Source organism: Ictalurus furcatus, chromosome 6, assembly GCF_023375685.1.
Source record: "Ictalurus furcatus strain D&B chromosome 6, Billie_1.0, whole genome shotgun sequence".
In the NCBI taxonomy this organism is placed as follows: domain Eukaryota; kingdom Metazoa; phylum Chordata; class Actinopteri; order Siluriformes; family Ictaluridae; genus Ictalurus; species Ictalurus furcatus.
In genome coordinates this window covers 29,881,664-29,897,674 of record NC_071260.1, presented here as the reverse complement: position 1 = coordinate 29,897,674, position 16,011 = coordinate 29,881,664, and the positions used below count along the sequence as shown (strand labels likewise).

At 42.6% G+C, this 16,011-nt stretch overlaps 1 protein-coding gene across 1 annotated transcript in view; it reads left to right on the top strand.

Moving 5' to 3' along the window:
* The window catches only part of man1a2 (mannosidase, alpha, class 1A, member 2), an 82,885-nt gene that overhangs the window by 14,787 nt on the left and 52,087 nt on the right, over positions 1 to 16,011 (top strand). The window contains exon 3 of the mRNA XM_053627564.1: positions 11,177 to 11,435. Within this exon, the coding sequence (XP_053483539.1) occupies positions 11,177 to 11,435 (259 nt within the window). The remainder of the gene's footprint in view (positions 1 to 11,176; positions 11,436 to 16,011) is intronic.

Sequence of the window (16,011 nt, the reverse complement as noted above, 5' to 3'; positions counted from 1 at the left end):
CAGTAGTATCATAACAAACGAACGTTAAACTGAGTTTGACGATACTTTACGCTAATGCCGACAAAGATTAAGTTTAATTGCATCCATTCAGTACTATTTAATTTGTAATTATTAAAACCGTACAAAAACAAAATGCGTCACTCTACCAACGATATCTCAGAAAAGTGTATCGCGCAGTCATTTATCACGATCTCGATATTCTATCGCCCAGGAAAGTAATCGACAGCGGAGTGGTGGGATGTTGTTGCCACCTATACGTTCATTATTTATCCCATAAGTGTGTCCCATTGTGTGTTTTATTCCTCTTATACCGACCACAGCAATTTTTATTTGTTAAAGATCACACACACACACACACACACACACACACACACACACACACACACACACACAAAAGAAATTAAAGACAAAAACACTGGGGGTGGGGGGAAAGGTTCATCACATCATACCTTTTTTTTTTTATTCATTTGTCGTTACGACTCTTACAAAGACTTGCACTGGAGACTCCTTCCATATAAAGTCAACAATTAGTCGCGTTTCTTGTTTAAAGCGCACCTATTATGGTTTTTGAAACGTGCCTAATTTCGTATTAAAGGTCTCGTACGATAGATTTACACGCATCCGAGGTCAAAAACACTTTAATAATAATAATAATAACAATGCTCATAATTTAAACTGCAGAATTACATTTTTTCCCCAGTGTCAAAAACGACTCGTAAAATGATTCCTTCTAAACTCCTCCTTTCAGAGAGCGTACTCTGCTCTGATTGGTCAGATGTGCCAGTCTGTCGTGATCGTGGTCTACCGCTGTCTGTGAGCAGCCGATTAAGACCAGAGGCGGGGCTTTTTGTTACAATCCTATGTAGGTTAGTACAGGAAGTAAAGTCTGGGATCACTAACGACTCGTTTCAGCTGTTCAGAATCGATTCCTTCTTTTGGGAGTCGATAACTCCGCTTGTCGTGCGCTTTTGATTTTTTTTGAAACTTTGCAGAAGTTTTTACATTGACGAACAGCTCTATAACACGCTACATGAAAGGGAATATTTGGAAAACCATAATAGTGCGCTTTAAATGTTATTTCGATCACCTGTTCGATCTGAATTTCAGAGAATTGTATGGAACTTGAGATTTGGATTTCACAAGCCGTTTTGTCGAGTCGAACGATTTTACAAAGTAAAAAGTAAAGTAAATGAGGAGTAGTGATATGTAACCGTGTTACAGGTACACCGAGTATGCTTTTTCCAGTACAGTAGCGTGTGTGTACATGTCTAAGCGTCAGCCTTTCACAGAGACGAAACCGTCCAAGAAACATATCCCTCTGTGCCAAAATCGAAGCCGAGCCATATCATAATGACTGCTTTGAATCAGAGGATCGGTATTTCTGTAAAACATGCAAACAAAGCTGCGAAGACTCCTTCAGTCTACACGTCCACCAAAGCCTGGAAAGAAAAAGTAGATGTGAATACTGCTCAGTTCTGATTGAAAATAGTCCAATGAGGGTTTCTGGTTTGATGTGAGTTTGTTTGTTGGTTTTATTGTACTAAAGCCTGATGAAATATTCTAAATGTGTCATTGTTTAAACAAAGTAGGAGAAGAACAGGATTTCCATTGACATCTGGAGTCATTTAAAGTGGTGGGGAAAGAAGATATTCATTGTTGTTGTTTCATTCAAAGTAGTATTGTGATTGGGAGTGGGGGAAGTATCCCAAGTTTTGTTTTTGTTTTTTTTTGTCTTTGTTTAAAGCATTCAGGAAGCTTGAGAGAAGGTTTTTTTTTTTCTTCCTGAAAGTCTTATACATACGGCCACGCCGTATAATTTTTTTATACCTGTGGCTTGAGATGATACCTGTTCCTGGAGCCTGCTCCACATCTTCAACCTCAATGGTGTGTGAGCTGTTGTCGATGGTAATGGAGTACTGAATAACAGCTGTTACAACCAGTCATGTGGACTGCATCGAACCTCCTTCCTGCCCAAAGAACTGAGCGCATATTAAAACTTTATTGAGCGCTTAATGACGTACATTAAGTTGTATTCTCCCTTCAAGGTTTAACTGTTTTGGTTTTTTTTTTAAACAGAAAATACAGTATGTTAGTCTCCCTCCCTAGCTCCAACACAGCAGAGAAAAGGTAATAAAAAAGGAAATGGTGCTTGTCCTCTGTCTTTTCCATGCAATACATCACAAATCCAGAACACAATCAGTAAGAGACTACAGCTACGGCTGTATCCGTCCATGGTTTAGCACGGAGGCCGGATTACAGAAACAATACCAGGTGAGCGACGGAAGATCTTTGATCGTGAAAATGAAAAACGACCGTGTCCCTTTGACTAGGTCTATTTTTTTAATGATCTGTGCGAGTGGAAAGAGTTAAAATCACGAACACGAAACAGACAGAGCAGCAGCCATATGCGTGCGAAGGACCCCATCAGGATGCATAAAACCATTTACATATTTAAATAGAGGTGTGCATCCCTGCATACATTTCACTAATTTACATGCCAGCCCACATCTGCTTTAAGTTAATAAGCTTTCAAGTCCGAGGCAGTCACGTATTCGTCACGATACGCGTGAGGAAGTTTCTCATGGCTTGCCGCACCACCTGCAAGGTAAATCGGACACCTCGGTCTTTGTCAGTGAAAGCTTCAAACCAAATTACCCTCGAAAAGCAGGAACGTACATATAGGATTCAGACACTGATTTACCATGTTGTGTACATGGAGCTTTACCAAGCGCTCTTCCTGGCCATGAAATCATCATTTCTGTCTATCAGAGCGATTCTTGGGTTTGCAGAAACGAATGACTTCTAGACCTTTGGCAGGATGGAAGTCCTTGTGCTTTATGGGACTTTAACATAGGTTAAACCCTAGAGTGTTTGACCCTGGCCAGGCACCGATCCCAGTTTCATATATTTACTAAAGATCCCGAGCCCATTCTCGAATGGAAACCTAAGACACGACGAGATAAAGCCTGGAAGTTGAACCTTGCTGTACTATAATTCCTTATAAATGCACATCATTTAATTAAGTGTATAAAAACTTTAACAAATTTGTATACTCTTTTGAACATCTAACACACTTAACTATCGATATGATGCAGGGTTAAGCTTGTTAAAACGTTAGAATGGCTAGGAAAAGAAAAGCAGGGATTCAGCGCTTCCCTTGACGAGCGCGGTGTAGAGCTCTTAGCTTGTTTGGCGTGACTGGGATTACTACACAGGACTAAATGGGGGATTACACAGTTCACGTGAACTACACCTGAATAACAAGATAACTGGGTTGCGTAGTTGTGGAAATATGAGAATACTGCATGGGGTATTCGTAGTTACAGTTTACTCCACTAATATTGGCACCCTTGGTAAATATGAGCAAAGAAGGCTGTGAAAATGTGTCTTTATTGTTTAACCTTACGATCTTTTTGTTCAAAAAAATCACAAAAATACTCTATCATATCAATATCAAACAATTGCAAACAAGACACAGGTTTATTTAAAAAAAAATCTTTGTTAAATATAGGTGTCGCAACAATTATTGGAACCCCTATGAATTCATGTGAGAAAATATAGCTGAAGTATATATTTTTTTAGTACACCTGTGTGACTAGGAACAGGAAATTGTTCAACCATGACTTCCTGTTTACAGGGGGTGTAAATGTGAGGTAACACACAGGCCAAATTCCCTTAGTCATTCATAACAATGCGTAAGAACAAGGAATGTAGCTGTGATGTGCGGCAAAAGGTTGTTGAGCTTCACAAAATGGGAAGAGGCTATAAGAAAATAGGACAAGCATTGAAAATGCGCATTTCACCATCAGGGCAATAATTAAGAAGTTCCAGTCAACTGGAAATGTTATGAATCAACCTGGAAGAGGACGTGTGTCTATATCGTCTCAACGCACTGAAGAAGACGGTACGTGTCGCCAAAAATATCCAAGGATCACAGCTGGAGAATTGCAGAAGTTAGTTGTGTCTTGGGGTCAGAAAGTCTCCACAACTCAATCCGAAGTCACCTACATCACCACAAGCTGTTTCAAGAAAAAAGCCTCTACTCTCATCCAAAAACAAAACTCGAGCGTCTTCAGTGTGCCAGACACTACTGGAACTTCAAATGGGATCGGGTTCTATGGTCAGATGAAACCAAAATAGAGATTTTTGGTAATAAACACCAGAGGTGGTTTTGGCACACAGAGAGGTAGCCATATGGAAAAGTACCTCATGACCACGGGTAAATATGGTGGTGGATCTTTAATGTTTTGGGGCTGTTTTTCTGCCAGAGGACCTGGACATTTTGTTAGGATACATGACATCATGGACTCTATCAAATATCAACAGATATTAAATGAAAACCTGACTGCCTCTGACAGAAAGCTTCAAATGGGCCGTGGTTGGATCTTCCAGCAGGACAATGATCCAAAACATACATCAAAACCAACACAAAAATGGTTTACTGACCACAAAATCAAGCTCCTGCCATGACCATCCCAGTCCCCTGACCTGAACCCCATAGAAAACCTGTGGGGTGAACTGAAGAGGAGAGTCCACCAGCGTGGACCTCGAAATGTGAAGGATCTGGAGAGATTCTCTACGGAGGAACGGTCTCAGATCTCTTGCCATGTATTCTCCAACCTCATCAGACATTATAGGAGAAGACTCAGAGCTGTTATCTTGGCAAAGGGAGGTAGCACAAAGTATTGACTAAAATGGTGTCAATAATTGTTCCACACTTTATATGTACCAAATTTCTTTTTGGATAAACCTGTGTTGTGTTTACAATTATTTGATCTCCATGAGAGCGGAGTATTTTTGTGCATTTTTGAACACACAATCAAAAGTTTCAACAATGAAGACTATTTTTCGCAGTCTTCTTTGCTCATATTTACCGAGGGTGTTTATCCGCGGAGGGCGCTGTATAAATAGTTGTAAATAATATGCACAGAGATGAGTCTCTTGTGTAGCTACTATTCATTATGCAAAGCTGAAGACGGAAATGGGCAGGAGTGGACCGAGAGGAGAGATGACGTGGAACATCAGTGGAAAGCCCTTGTGTGGTACCGTTTTCTGAAAAGGCTTCTTTATCATTTGATACCGAAGGAATTTTTCCCCGAGCGCCCTCTGGTTCAGAGTGATTTAGTCGGGAACAAACAGCTGCAAAGCGCACCATCTAAAAGAGATAGCAACCACCTCTGGGGAATAAGTGAGAGCGAGGAGGAAAAGGAGGAGGAGGAGAAAAAGCCTTTATATGGTCCATATAATGGAAATTTAAGAGGTTGACCTGGATTATTGCCCCGCTTTCTTTCCAGAGTTAGTCAAACAGATTTAATCACAAAGGTGATTGTCCATACCGATACCGAAATTAGCAACCTACATAGTATTAAACAATCAGGAACACGTACATGCAACGTGTTATTTAGCGATCATGGCCAAAAATGTGTCATTTTGCTGCAGCTTTTTTCAAAATTCGCGATGCAACTTGAGTCCTTTTTAAATCTGTATTGCGGAAAACTACTAGAATCTGCGAAAATGCGACCGCACGCGATAGTTTTGCGCGGTCTTTTGCAGTGAAGTTTGTTGGTAAACGAGACCTTCCAGCTGTGCTCGTGTTCGACGCACATGAATCGAAGAGGTATGGATGCGTCTTCGTGAAAATCTGTGGGAATTTTGGAAAATTGCACGTTCCTCCGAATATCTGTATATTATTCGGATAATAATAACTTTGCGTTCGTTTCCACGATCGCAGAATCCTGGATGGACTGCACGGTGGCGGTGAAAAGCACACGCCTGTTTAATGTTATCGTGGCCTTGAGATCCAAATGATTGTAACTCGATCACCGTTATGTCATCACTAACGTATTCCTGGTTCTCTTCAGCAGGTCCTGTCATTTTTCCAGGCAAGGTCCTGAACTGCCGAGCGGTTGTGTAAACGTCCCTCCTGTTTACAGAGCATGCTTTTAAGCTCTGCCACTCATGAATCTTTCTTTTCCTTTTTTGTTTGCCTTTTTATTGTTTCTCTCTGTCATTTTCAAGGACAGCAAGACTGTTTTCTTGTAAATATCCACTGAGCATGAAAACCCCAGAGCGCGATGCCACTTGTGCGTTATTTAGTTAGTTACATTTATATAGCGCTTTTATGTGCACTCAAAGCACTTTACATGGTATAGGGGTGTGGGAGGGGGGGTAAGATCTCCTCCTCAACCACCACCAGTGTGTAGCATCCATCTGGATGATGCGACGGCAGCCATAGTGCACCAGAACGCCCACCACACACCAGCTATTAGTGGAGAGGAGAGAGTGGTGTAGCCAATTCAGAGATGGGGAGCCATGATAGATGAGGGCCAATGGGGGGAATTTTTCCAAGGCACCGAGGTTATACCCCTACTCCTTTTATTTTTAATGCCCACAGAGTCAGGACCTCGTCTCATCCGAAAGACTGTACTGTTTTTATTATAGTATAGTGTCCCCGTCACTATACCTGGGCATTAGGCCCCATACAGACCACACAGTGAGCGCCCCCTGCTGGCCTCACTAATACCACTTCCAGCAGCAATCTTTTTCACCAGGAGATCTCCCATTCAGGTACTGGCCAGGCTCAACCCTGCTTAACTTCAGTGCGAAATACAAGCTTTTCAAAGAATTTAAATGCCTTCCTTTTAAAGGCTGTACTGTTGAGAACTAGTCCATCTGCAACCCAAAACAGTTTGGAGTCGAACGCGTCAATATTCAACACCGTGGATTATTTCCACACAGTCAGTAGGTCTCATGGCTGTTTAATTCACTCTTTCAATTAGTATGCTCCTTTACGTTGAATACCGTATCAGTGTCATATTCATATTGTAATTAGTTAGCGTTCAAATGCTTGCATATCGATGCATTATATCCAGCTGATTATATATTTTTGCCCCCCCCCCCCCCCCGGTAAGTTGAACGTCACCAAAACCCACATATTTCAGAGTATCTTAAGTGCTCTGTTCAAAGCCTCCCCACACCCCCCCCCCCAGCTCACTAATAGTCTTGAAAACCTTGAGTCTCCCTGCCAGTAAAAATAGATTTCTTCTGCTCTCTCTTCTCACAGCGAGAGGCAGAAAACGAGACTTGATTTAAGCATAACGATGAGGTTGAGTAATGGAAATGGCTGAGACGGTCTGTGTCTCCTGAAGCAAACAGGAAGAAAATATTCTCCGACTTTTTAAAATACGCTGCTGCTCTCTGAGCGATGTCCCGTCAGCGATGCCTCTGATCTTATCTGACAGCAGATAAAACGACATCGAATGTAAATCATGCAGTCTCTTTGTCTGTCATGTAATCATACAATATTCATGCAGGTTTTAGGGGGATGTTAGTCCTCCCCTTCCCCAAACGTAAAGCTTAAGGCGGATATAATTCTGTGTGACGTATAATTGCTCGATAGCCTGAAACTGTCATGCGTACTGTGATCGTTTTGCATTAAACTAAAGACAGCTTGCACTTTCATTTGTCCAGGCCTCACTGTGCGTCTGTTAAGAGAATTGGTTCCGAAAGCCGTCGACGGCTTTCCTAATTGTGTGTTTGACGTGTCGCTCGCTTGAAGTGACGAACGCTAGAGTGGGCCTGCAGAACAAAGAAGAACCCTGGCCAGAATATACAAGAGAAGAATTAAGGCGATCGGGGAGTTTAGTAGAGCCAGCGAAGACAGATTTGTAGTTGAATCTCTTACCATGTCCTGTTCGGGTGCACATTAGGCTCAGACTCTCCAGTGTAATGCTGGTACTTATCGTCATTCATAGTGACGAACCGCTCCAAGTGGAGAATTGTTCACAGCTAAAGAAAAAATCTTCAGGGCTACAGAGCCTAATTCCCAGGCCCGGGTTACGCCATTTCAGCCACGCAACACATGATTTATTTAAAAAATGCATTCGACTCAATATCATTTTCTTCACAATACATCTGTAACGTAATCTCATCGACATCTGTAACTGTAATCAAATGACATGCATTTAAAATATATAATGCGTCACGTTACTGTGTTATCAGAAAAAGTCTGTAGAGTACAGACCTTTTTAGCCTTTTACTGGAACCATTAGAGTCTGAAAACATCGACGGCAACCTAACTGCTTTACTGACTGCTGTTTATGGCGAAAGCTCTTGACCTCAGCACCCCTGGTCTCACTTTAGGACCCGCATTAGCCGCATGCGTAAGGAAGGTGTGATTAGAGGTTTGGCTCGACGGAAACCACGTCTGTTCTCGTTGCATTAAACATTTGTTCTGAAAGCCAGCGTTAAACCGTCTTGCCGCAAACCAAGGAGTTAGTGATATCTTACAAATTGCATATTGGTTCATTTGAAGCTCACAAAACGTGCTTACGCTAGAAGGCATAGCAATTAAAAACGGCATATTTTAAGCTGGATAATTTGAATCAATTATCATCCGAATATTTGGCAGTGTGGTGTTGTAATTTTCTTTTCTTGCTTCCATGTTTTTGCTAGTTACCCAAGTGTGTCCTGCTCGCCGAGGATTTAAGTTTGCGATTGTTTTCGAACTTGATTTAGAAATTGGTTGTGGAGTCGGCTGATGCTCTGACTTCCAGGTGGTGAGTGAATTACGTGGAAGAAAAACATCAGCCCAGGAACTTCTAGATGGCCACGATGCATCTCTGACTGCCCATCAGCTGCTCTTTAGGATTTATGAACTCCATGCATTGTGTACTGCTTCCACTCGCTACATCAAAACAGAAACGTCATCTTACAGAGTGCTGCAATGGCAGCAATAATCTAATTACTGACCTTATTCTGAATAAGACAATATTCTGAATAAGGTGTTTTTAGAATATTCCTTTCATGTTCAGGTTTGTACATGTTATAGAACATAGAGCGATTAACAGCACACGTCATTACGTCCCCGCGCCACGTCGTCCGACGTTCCCTCCAGAATTTCACGTATCGACATACAGTTGGTCTTCGTTATGGGACCGTATACAGTTTTGGGTGTTTTTATTTGTAATTTTACGAAAGCTTCAAGTGCGGTGAATTATCTGTCATGCTATACGTGCAGATAGACGACTGCTTGAAGCTGTGGGCTGCGTCCCAAACCGCATACTTGCCTATTATATAGTAGGCAAAATACGTGTATTTCACTTCGTACCATATAGAAGGTAAGTACGCGGTTTGGGACGCAGCCGTGCTCTCTTGTTTGCCGTCAAACGGTTGAGCGCTGCCGTGTGTATACGTGTCCTGTCACACAATGTGGTGAAAACTCCCACACGACGTTAATAGTGTGATTAAGGTGTGTACATGTCTGTAACGCACGTCGATAATGCGACCAAAACAGGAATACTCCACAAGTCTTAATTCCGTTTGTGTTTACGCCGAGTATGACTTTAGTCGGATTAAGGTCATCAATAATCGCTGTTTACATGCTAGTTTCTTAATCAGAGTATCGTCTTAATCGGTTTCATATCGGAAAATTGTTGTCCATGTAAACGTACTGAATGATGGATTTGGTGTTAAGGGAGAAAGCAAATGGAGTTCATTAGACATGTTTGATCAGTGTGTTATGCAGCTACAGTGTTCTCGGCATGCGTAGTGTTTGCTTGTTTTGAAAGATCTCATGTAGCACAATTTAACAATCAGGATCATCCATCTACCTCAAGTTAAGGCCGTGTGATAACGGTTAAAACGATCATCACGATTATCCAGGTAGTGACCAGGCTGAACCCGGCTTCGCTTCAGTGGGACTCCAGGCGAGAACTGCAGGGAGATATGGTTCTGGTTCTGGCAATAGATTCTGCTCTATGTTCTTCATTTCAAACTTGCTGTCTACATAATGAATAGTGCGGTTCTACTCGACCACAAGTCCGTCCTGGCAGCAAAACAGTGAACGGCACACATTTCTCTCTCTCTCTCTCTCTCTCTCTCTCTCTCTCTCTCTCTCTTTCCCGTCATCATTTCACATACAGCTCAGGCAGAGTAACTTTGAGTACATACATCCTTGGCTAAAGGAAACGTGTTTGCCTCAGTTATTTCTACGTGTCTTTGCGAGCCAGGCGACAACAGTGTCACGTCGAGCAACGTCCCCGTGATCGTTGTCTGCGTTAGGAAAGGCCGGGAATTTTGTGTGCTTAAAGCTTTTCATGTCTTCAACCTTTTGACGTTCTCTATTGCACTTTCCGTTGGTTTCTCAGGTGGTCGATGTTTGTTTGTTGTGTTACCGTGCGACACCGATACTGCTCCGAAGCACACTTTGCATAGGACATGCACCCGGTCAACCTCACAACATCTAAACCCCGAAATACTTCCAAACGACAGACGATGACTCCTTTTTAGGAGCTGAAGTATGCCCCTGTCTTTCTCCTTGTTGCGCTGCCGTTTTGTTTGACAAATGTAAGCTAGGTGTGCATTACGCTATTTTTATGCACGACGTGGAGGTAAAGAACCGTCTGACGTGAAGCAGGCGGTGGTTGCGTCTGCGGAGTGCAGTAAAATCAGGTAACACGCACCTAGCCGTGAATCCTCCTGCTTCTCCCGTGGTTGCTCGCCAGCACAAATTAAAGAGCTCAGTGATGTGCATTTGAGGCGCAAAATTTGACCGAAAGGACAAAGATATGGGTTCATTTATTAGTTTGTTAGTTATTTTACGTACGTGTCGTTAGATCTAGAATTCTGCCCGCTCTAAACCATACACCGAGATAAACTAGTGCGATAAGATTACGTTTATTTGTTTGAATTAATTGTAGTAAATAGTTCGAGAGAGAGAGAGTGTATATAAACGTATGTGTATGTATGTGAATTACCTGCATCTGTGCCGTGTCTACTAATAACTACTGTATGCAAATGTATCTGTACGTTACTATGGTTACAGTTGTTTATTGGCAGCGCGTTAATTTAGAACGGTGATTAAACTGACTGGAACTACCTGTGCGTTATGCGGTTTGAACCGCACACCTTCCAGCCAATCAGAATCGAGTATTCAGACCGACCATGGTATAACTCGGTTCATCCCTTTCTGGATTGATTGACTCGGGTGCTGCCCCTACTTTCTTCAGTGAGACACTTTGTCCGTATGTATTTATGGACTTATCTGATATCTGCCGGCCTAAGCACGTATCAGGCTAGAGCGAATGACGTTGTGTACTTCAGCGTTTCAGCATGATTTTGTGATAACCTCACATGATGCTAATCTCTGTGCCCTGCTGTGCTCATGCCCTTGTAGGGAAGAGGAGGAGAGCCTCCGCAGTAAAATCCGGGCAGATCACGAACGCGCGCTGCAGGAGGCCAAGGAGAAACTTCGCAAGTCCAAAGATGAGCTGAGGGCGGAGATCCAGACGGAAAAGACTAAGGTGGTAAAGGACCTGAAAAAGAAGGACGGGCCAAAGCCACTGCCCCCAGTGCCCATGCCCAAACTGGTGGGCATCAACGATGGAGACCCCGGAGACCCTGACGTGAAAGAGAAACGGAACAAGATCAGAGAGGTGAGAGTAGAGTGTGTGTAGTGGTATGCGCAGCCCTCTAGTTGCAAATCTACAACAACAAAAAAGAAAAGCGTCTAAGTGTGAAACGTTTTCTAACAGGACCGGATACTGGGAGTACTTCCCATATTGTAGTGGTGTAGGAATGAGTCCTAAAACACGGAAATGTGTTAACGTTTTTTGGTTTAAATGCCTGAAATAAGGTCTGTGGTTAACACAAGCTCAAGATATTTTCACGTTTTATTCTACGACATAAAATACGTCAATACGCCACTCGTGATTGTTTTTTAAAAGCTTTTACGTGTCTTGCTAACAAGTGGCTAAATGGGACTACAGCGGTTGTCGGGGACATTAAACCTCACGTTGAACAGGAAAACTCATCTACTAACTATAGCCTCGTTGTTTATACTCGCGCTCTGGCAAATTATTCCCACTCAAAACTTTCTTGTAGATTACATTACATTTACTTTTATGGCATTTTGGTTAACGCCCTCATCCAGAGCGATTTACATTTATCTCCTTTATACATCTGAGTAGTTGAGGGTTAAAAGCCTTGCTCAAGGGCCCAACATTGGTAGCTTAGAAGTGCTGAGGCTTGAACTCCCGACCTTCTGATCAGTAACCCAGATCCTTTAACCACTGACCCACCACTGCCCAGATTTATCAATTTATAGTATTTTCTTTTCTAATTGTAGTTTTTTTTTTTTTTGTCGTCGAAGGAACCTGGGTGATGCTGACTTCCGGGTTGGCCGACATAAATGCGTCATCACTGCAGCACTTTATGACCTCGATAAATCTAATGCATACAGTGTCCTCTTAAATAAGGACGTTTTTAGAGTGCATTTTTAGATTAACAATGTAAGGTACAAGCGAGGTGACCGAAAACTTGGTATGACACACACACACACACACACACACACACGTGCGCAACTTGTCCTGAGGTACTTTTCCTAACAAGTTTGCTAGTAAACCCTGGAGATGTGGACAGCATGCTTTTAAAACTGTCCTTAATATGGCTCGGATAGCTGCAGAGTAATAAAGAGACTGGAGTTATAGAGACGTGGGGTGAGAGGCTACTGAAAAGCCATCTGTCTGAGCAGAATAACACCGCTCATATGACACACACAGGTGTAGGAGGAGGGAATCGGTTTATAATTATCCCTCCTTTCAGTTTTGTGTAGGTCACAGAAGGGACATCTGCCATTCACCATGGGATGTTGACCACTTGGGGTCTCACATGTGTGTGGATGCACAAACAGACACACAAGCACACAAACAAACAGAAGTGTCCTGTAGGGCATGGTCCGCCTTGCCCTATTTCAGTGGAAGCCTCACAGCAGGGCCATCTGCTGCTCACAAGGGGACCTCATCTCGCGTCAATGTTTGTGTGTCACGGACATCGACATGTCGTGATATCAAAGGAGTGAAAAGCAGGTGCGAGTGGAAAACACTTACAGATGCATACAATGCCCTGATCAAACGTTTACCTACAACGAAACGGTTCGCCGGAACACGTATTCATCTGCATTGACCCGGTATGAACGCCGTTACGTTTCAGTACCGGACTCTGATCCTCAGATACAGCGTACGCTTTTCACGTCGTCAACATCAGATGTTTAAATCACACGTACAGTGCCGTGAAAGAGTGTTTTGTCTGAATTTGGGCACATTTCGGACACTAAATGACATCACATCTTAAACCAAAACCTAATGATGCGTCAAAGGGACCTCGAGGGAACACAAAACACAGCAATGTTATAGGCTGTATGTATTAGTGTATTCTATATGCATTTATTAATATGTATTGATGTGTAATTTTAAACATGTATAATTATGGATTTGTGTATGTGAAAAAGTGATTGCCCCCTTCCTATCAGTAGCTGGTTATTCAATTATGTTCGGTTTTATTTGTTTGGTGCTTTTAATAGATATTAGTTTTAAATGTATAAATTGATCCCCGATATGAGCAAGCGGCAAGGAAAAATTCTGAGACGATATGAGGAAGAAACCTTGAGAGGAAAAAAGAAAAGATGAAAGCACAGAGAATGTTCCTGCATCCTTCCTACATCTGGTCGGTTTATTAATCGCAAATTATTTTAAAAGCACGTGAACGGGCACGTCAAGCCCACCTAGATGACGCCTCCAGATGTCCTTTGGGCACAAGCGATAGAAGTGGCATGTTAAGTAATTAGCCATGATGATTTTCTGTTAAAATGTCTGAAATACTGGCGCAAAAATCTGCAAAAGAAATTGAGCTGCCGCTGGCTGAGGTAGAAGCCCGAGCAAACATATTACATGGTACATTAAGTACTGCAGTTAGCGATCGTGCGGTGTTTGGCACGCCGTCTTGGTAGCTGAAGGCGAATCTTAAGCCACTACATTGTGGTGGAAAAAATTGAATCAGTCTTGAAAAAACATGTTCTTTTCATATGTTGATGGGCTTCTCTAACAAAGTAAGTACACCCATCGCACTTTATTATTCCCAGATAGTGTTCAAGAAGATATATAGGTATAATTTACCATCTCGGAGCTCTGGAAACCCATGGGATGAATGTCATGTCTTGACTACAGCTCTCATCAACCATTTCGGATTTCCACTTGCTTTCACCTCCTGCAGCCTCAGAACCACTTTGCTTACACATCTATTGGAGGATTTTAATATTCCGTTTGTCTGGAAATGTTTGTATTATGCCGGAAGCTGCAGAAGTGAACTTTTGCCTCTCTATCGCCATCTCTGTTTGAAACATAAAACTGCAAGTTACTTACGGGGTTATTCTTTTCAAATGTGGGTCGTGCTTCGGCACTGCTCCTTCGCGGAGATGAATCTGATGGTTTGAGGTATTCGTGTGGGTTGTACATTCGCTCCGGTACTTGAAAGTGGAGGTGGCGGCGGATACGGGTTTCTTGGTGTGGAGGCGAGTTGCTCTCTCTCAGTGCTAAAAGAAAATAAGTACAAATTACCACACTGGTCATAACAAAACAACATAGGAAACTCTTATCTATCTGAATCAAGCGAACAAGTGTGCTAACGTTAGCTAGCTGCCTATTGAGCCACTGAACAGCTTTACCTATACGGCAGAAAAAGAGTTTCCGCCACCTCTTAAAAGCCATGCCGAGATTTATTCTCGTTTTAGCGCATGCTCGGTCACGTTCCCTTTCTGACTGCAGGCTCTCCCCGGTTTTGATAACCGCTGATTCCCCAGATGTCAGTGATGATTGCGTTTAGAGCGATCAGATTAAAGCAGCCTTCTAGATGACGGGTCTAAATTCTAAACAAGTGTCGTAAGGACACGCTACAAACACTCCACCATCCTCAGCACCCGCACACGCGATATAGCAGACGGTGTTCTGTTGATTTGTCCTAACTTGTCAGATTTTCCTACCGTAGTGCAAAATTATAGCCATCTCTATCGATCTGCTTCACGTCGGTGACTACGTGAGATACTTCGGTGTAACTTTGCCGAAGATTCTAATCTCCAGCTTCTTATCTCCAGGACCGGCTCCAGCCTCACGTGCTAGTTGGGCAATGGGGGACTAGTGTCTGGAAACGGTCTATGACTAACCTGAATAAAAGTTGGGAAGACTAGTAAGGTAGAAAAAGTACGAAGGAATGTTTTACTTTGTAAAATACTAAACGTAATCATCTTGGAAAAAAATTCCTAGAACTTGTCACAACATGGCGAGAAAAAAAAAAAAAAAAAAAAAACCCGCAGCAAATGAAAAATGTTTTCTAGACTGTTCTTTACCTTCTAAAGGTGCTCAACTATTCCAGGTGAAAGGATTTGGGATTGTGCCTGTGAGCTGTGCTAACCTTGAATAGCGTGACCAAGAACAATATGCACCCACAATGCTCCTCTTCCCATGCTATTGCCTCATGAGCACACCTCTTTTGATTCCATGCTTGAACAGATTAAGCATGGCATTCTGGCTTTATTTCATCTGTGTGGATTAGCTTGTAGCGATTGCTAGGAGCAGAGAGGCAGTATAGAGAGAACACGAGCAGAGCTTTCATCACATGTGCAAGCGTTTTGTGTTTGCGCTCGTGCGCTTCAGCCCGTCATTTTCCTCTCTGCTTCTGACCCTGTTCCATCTCTCTGTCCGCTCTGTCTCTACCGGTCACGTATAAACTTTCTCTAGGCTGAGAAGGAAGACGTTTCCTACATTCCGAAAAAAAATTCCTTGCAGACGTGAAGACGTCAGGTTTTTCCTCACAAAGTCTCCGGTGTCTGATCTGACTATGATCATACAGTAATCAGCAGAGTGAAGCTCTACACTTACACCAACCACTAAGCTTCCAGATACGCTGATCTGTTTGGAGGCTCTCGGATGCCTTTCTGCGTTCTCTGTACCACGACCAGCCGCGCTTTTTCTTTTGTTTGTTTTATTCGTTTCAGGAGGCTGGTAGGGGAACGGCTGTTTATAGGTACTATGTTGTAAGTGATACCTAGAACTAATTTGTCTTGCAAACACTCCGCAACCTAACGTAGCTATAGATGGTTAAAAAGCATGATGTGGTGTTCATTACTTAATGAAAAGCTGTGATAGTCGGCAAATCGCTGTGATATATATATGAGGAATA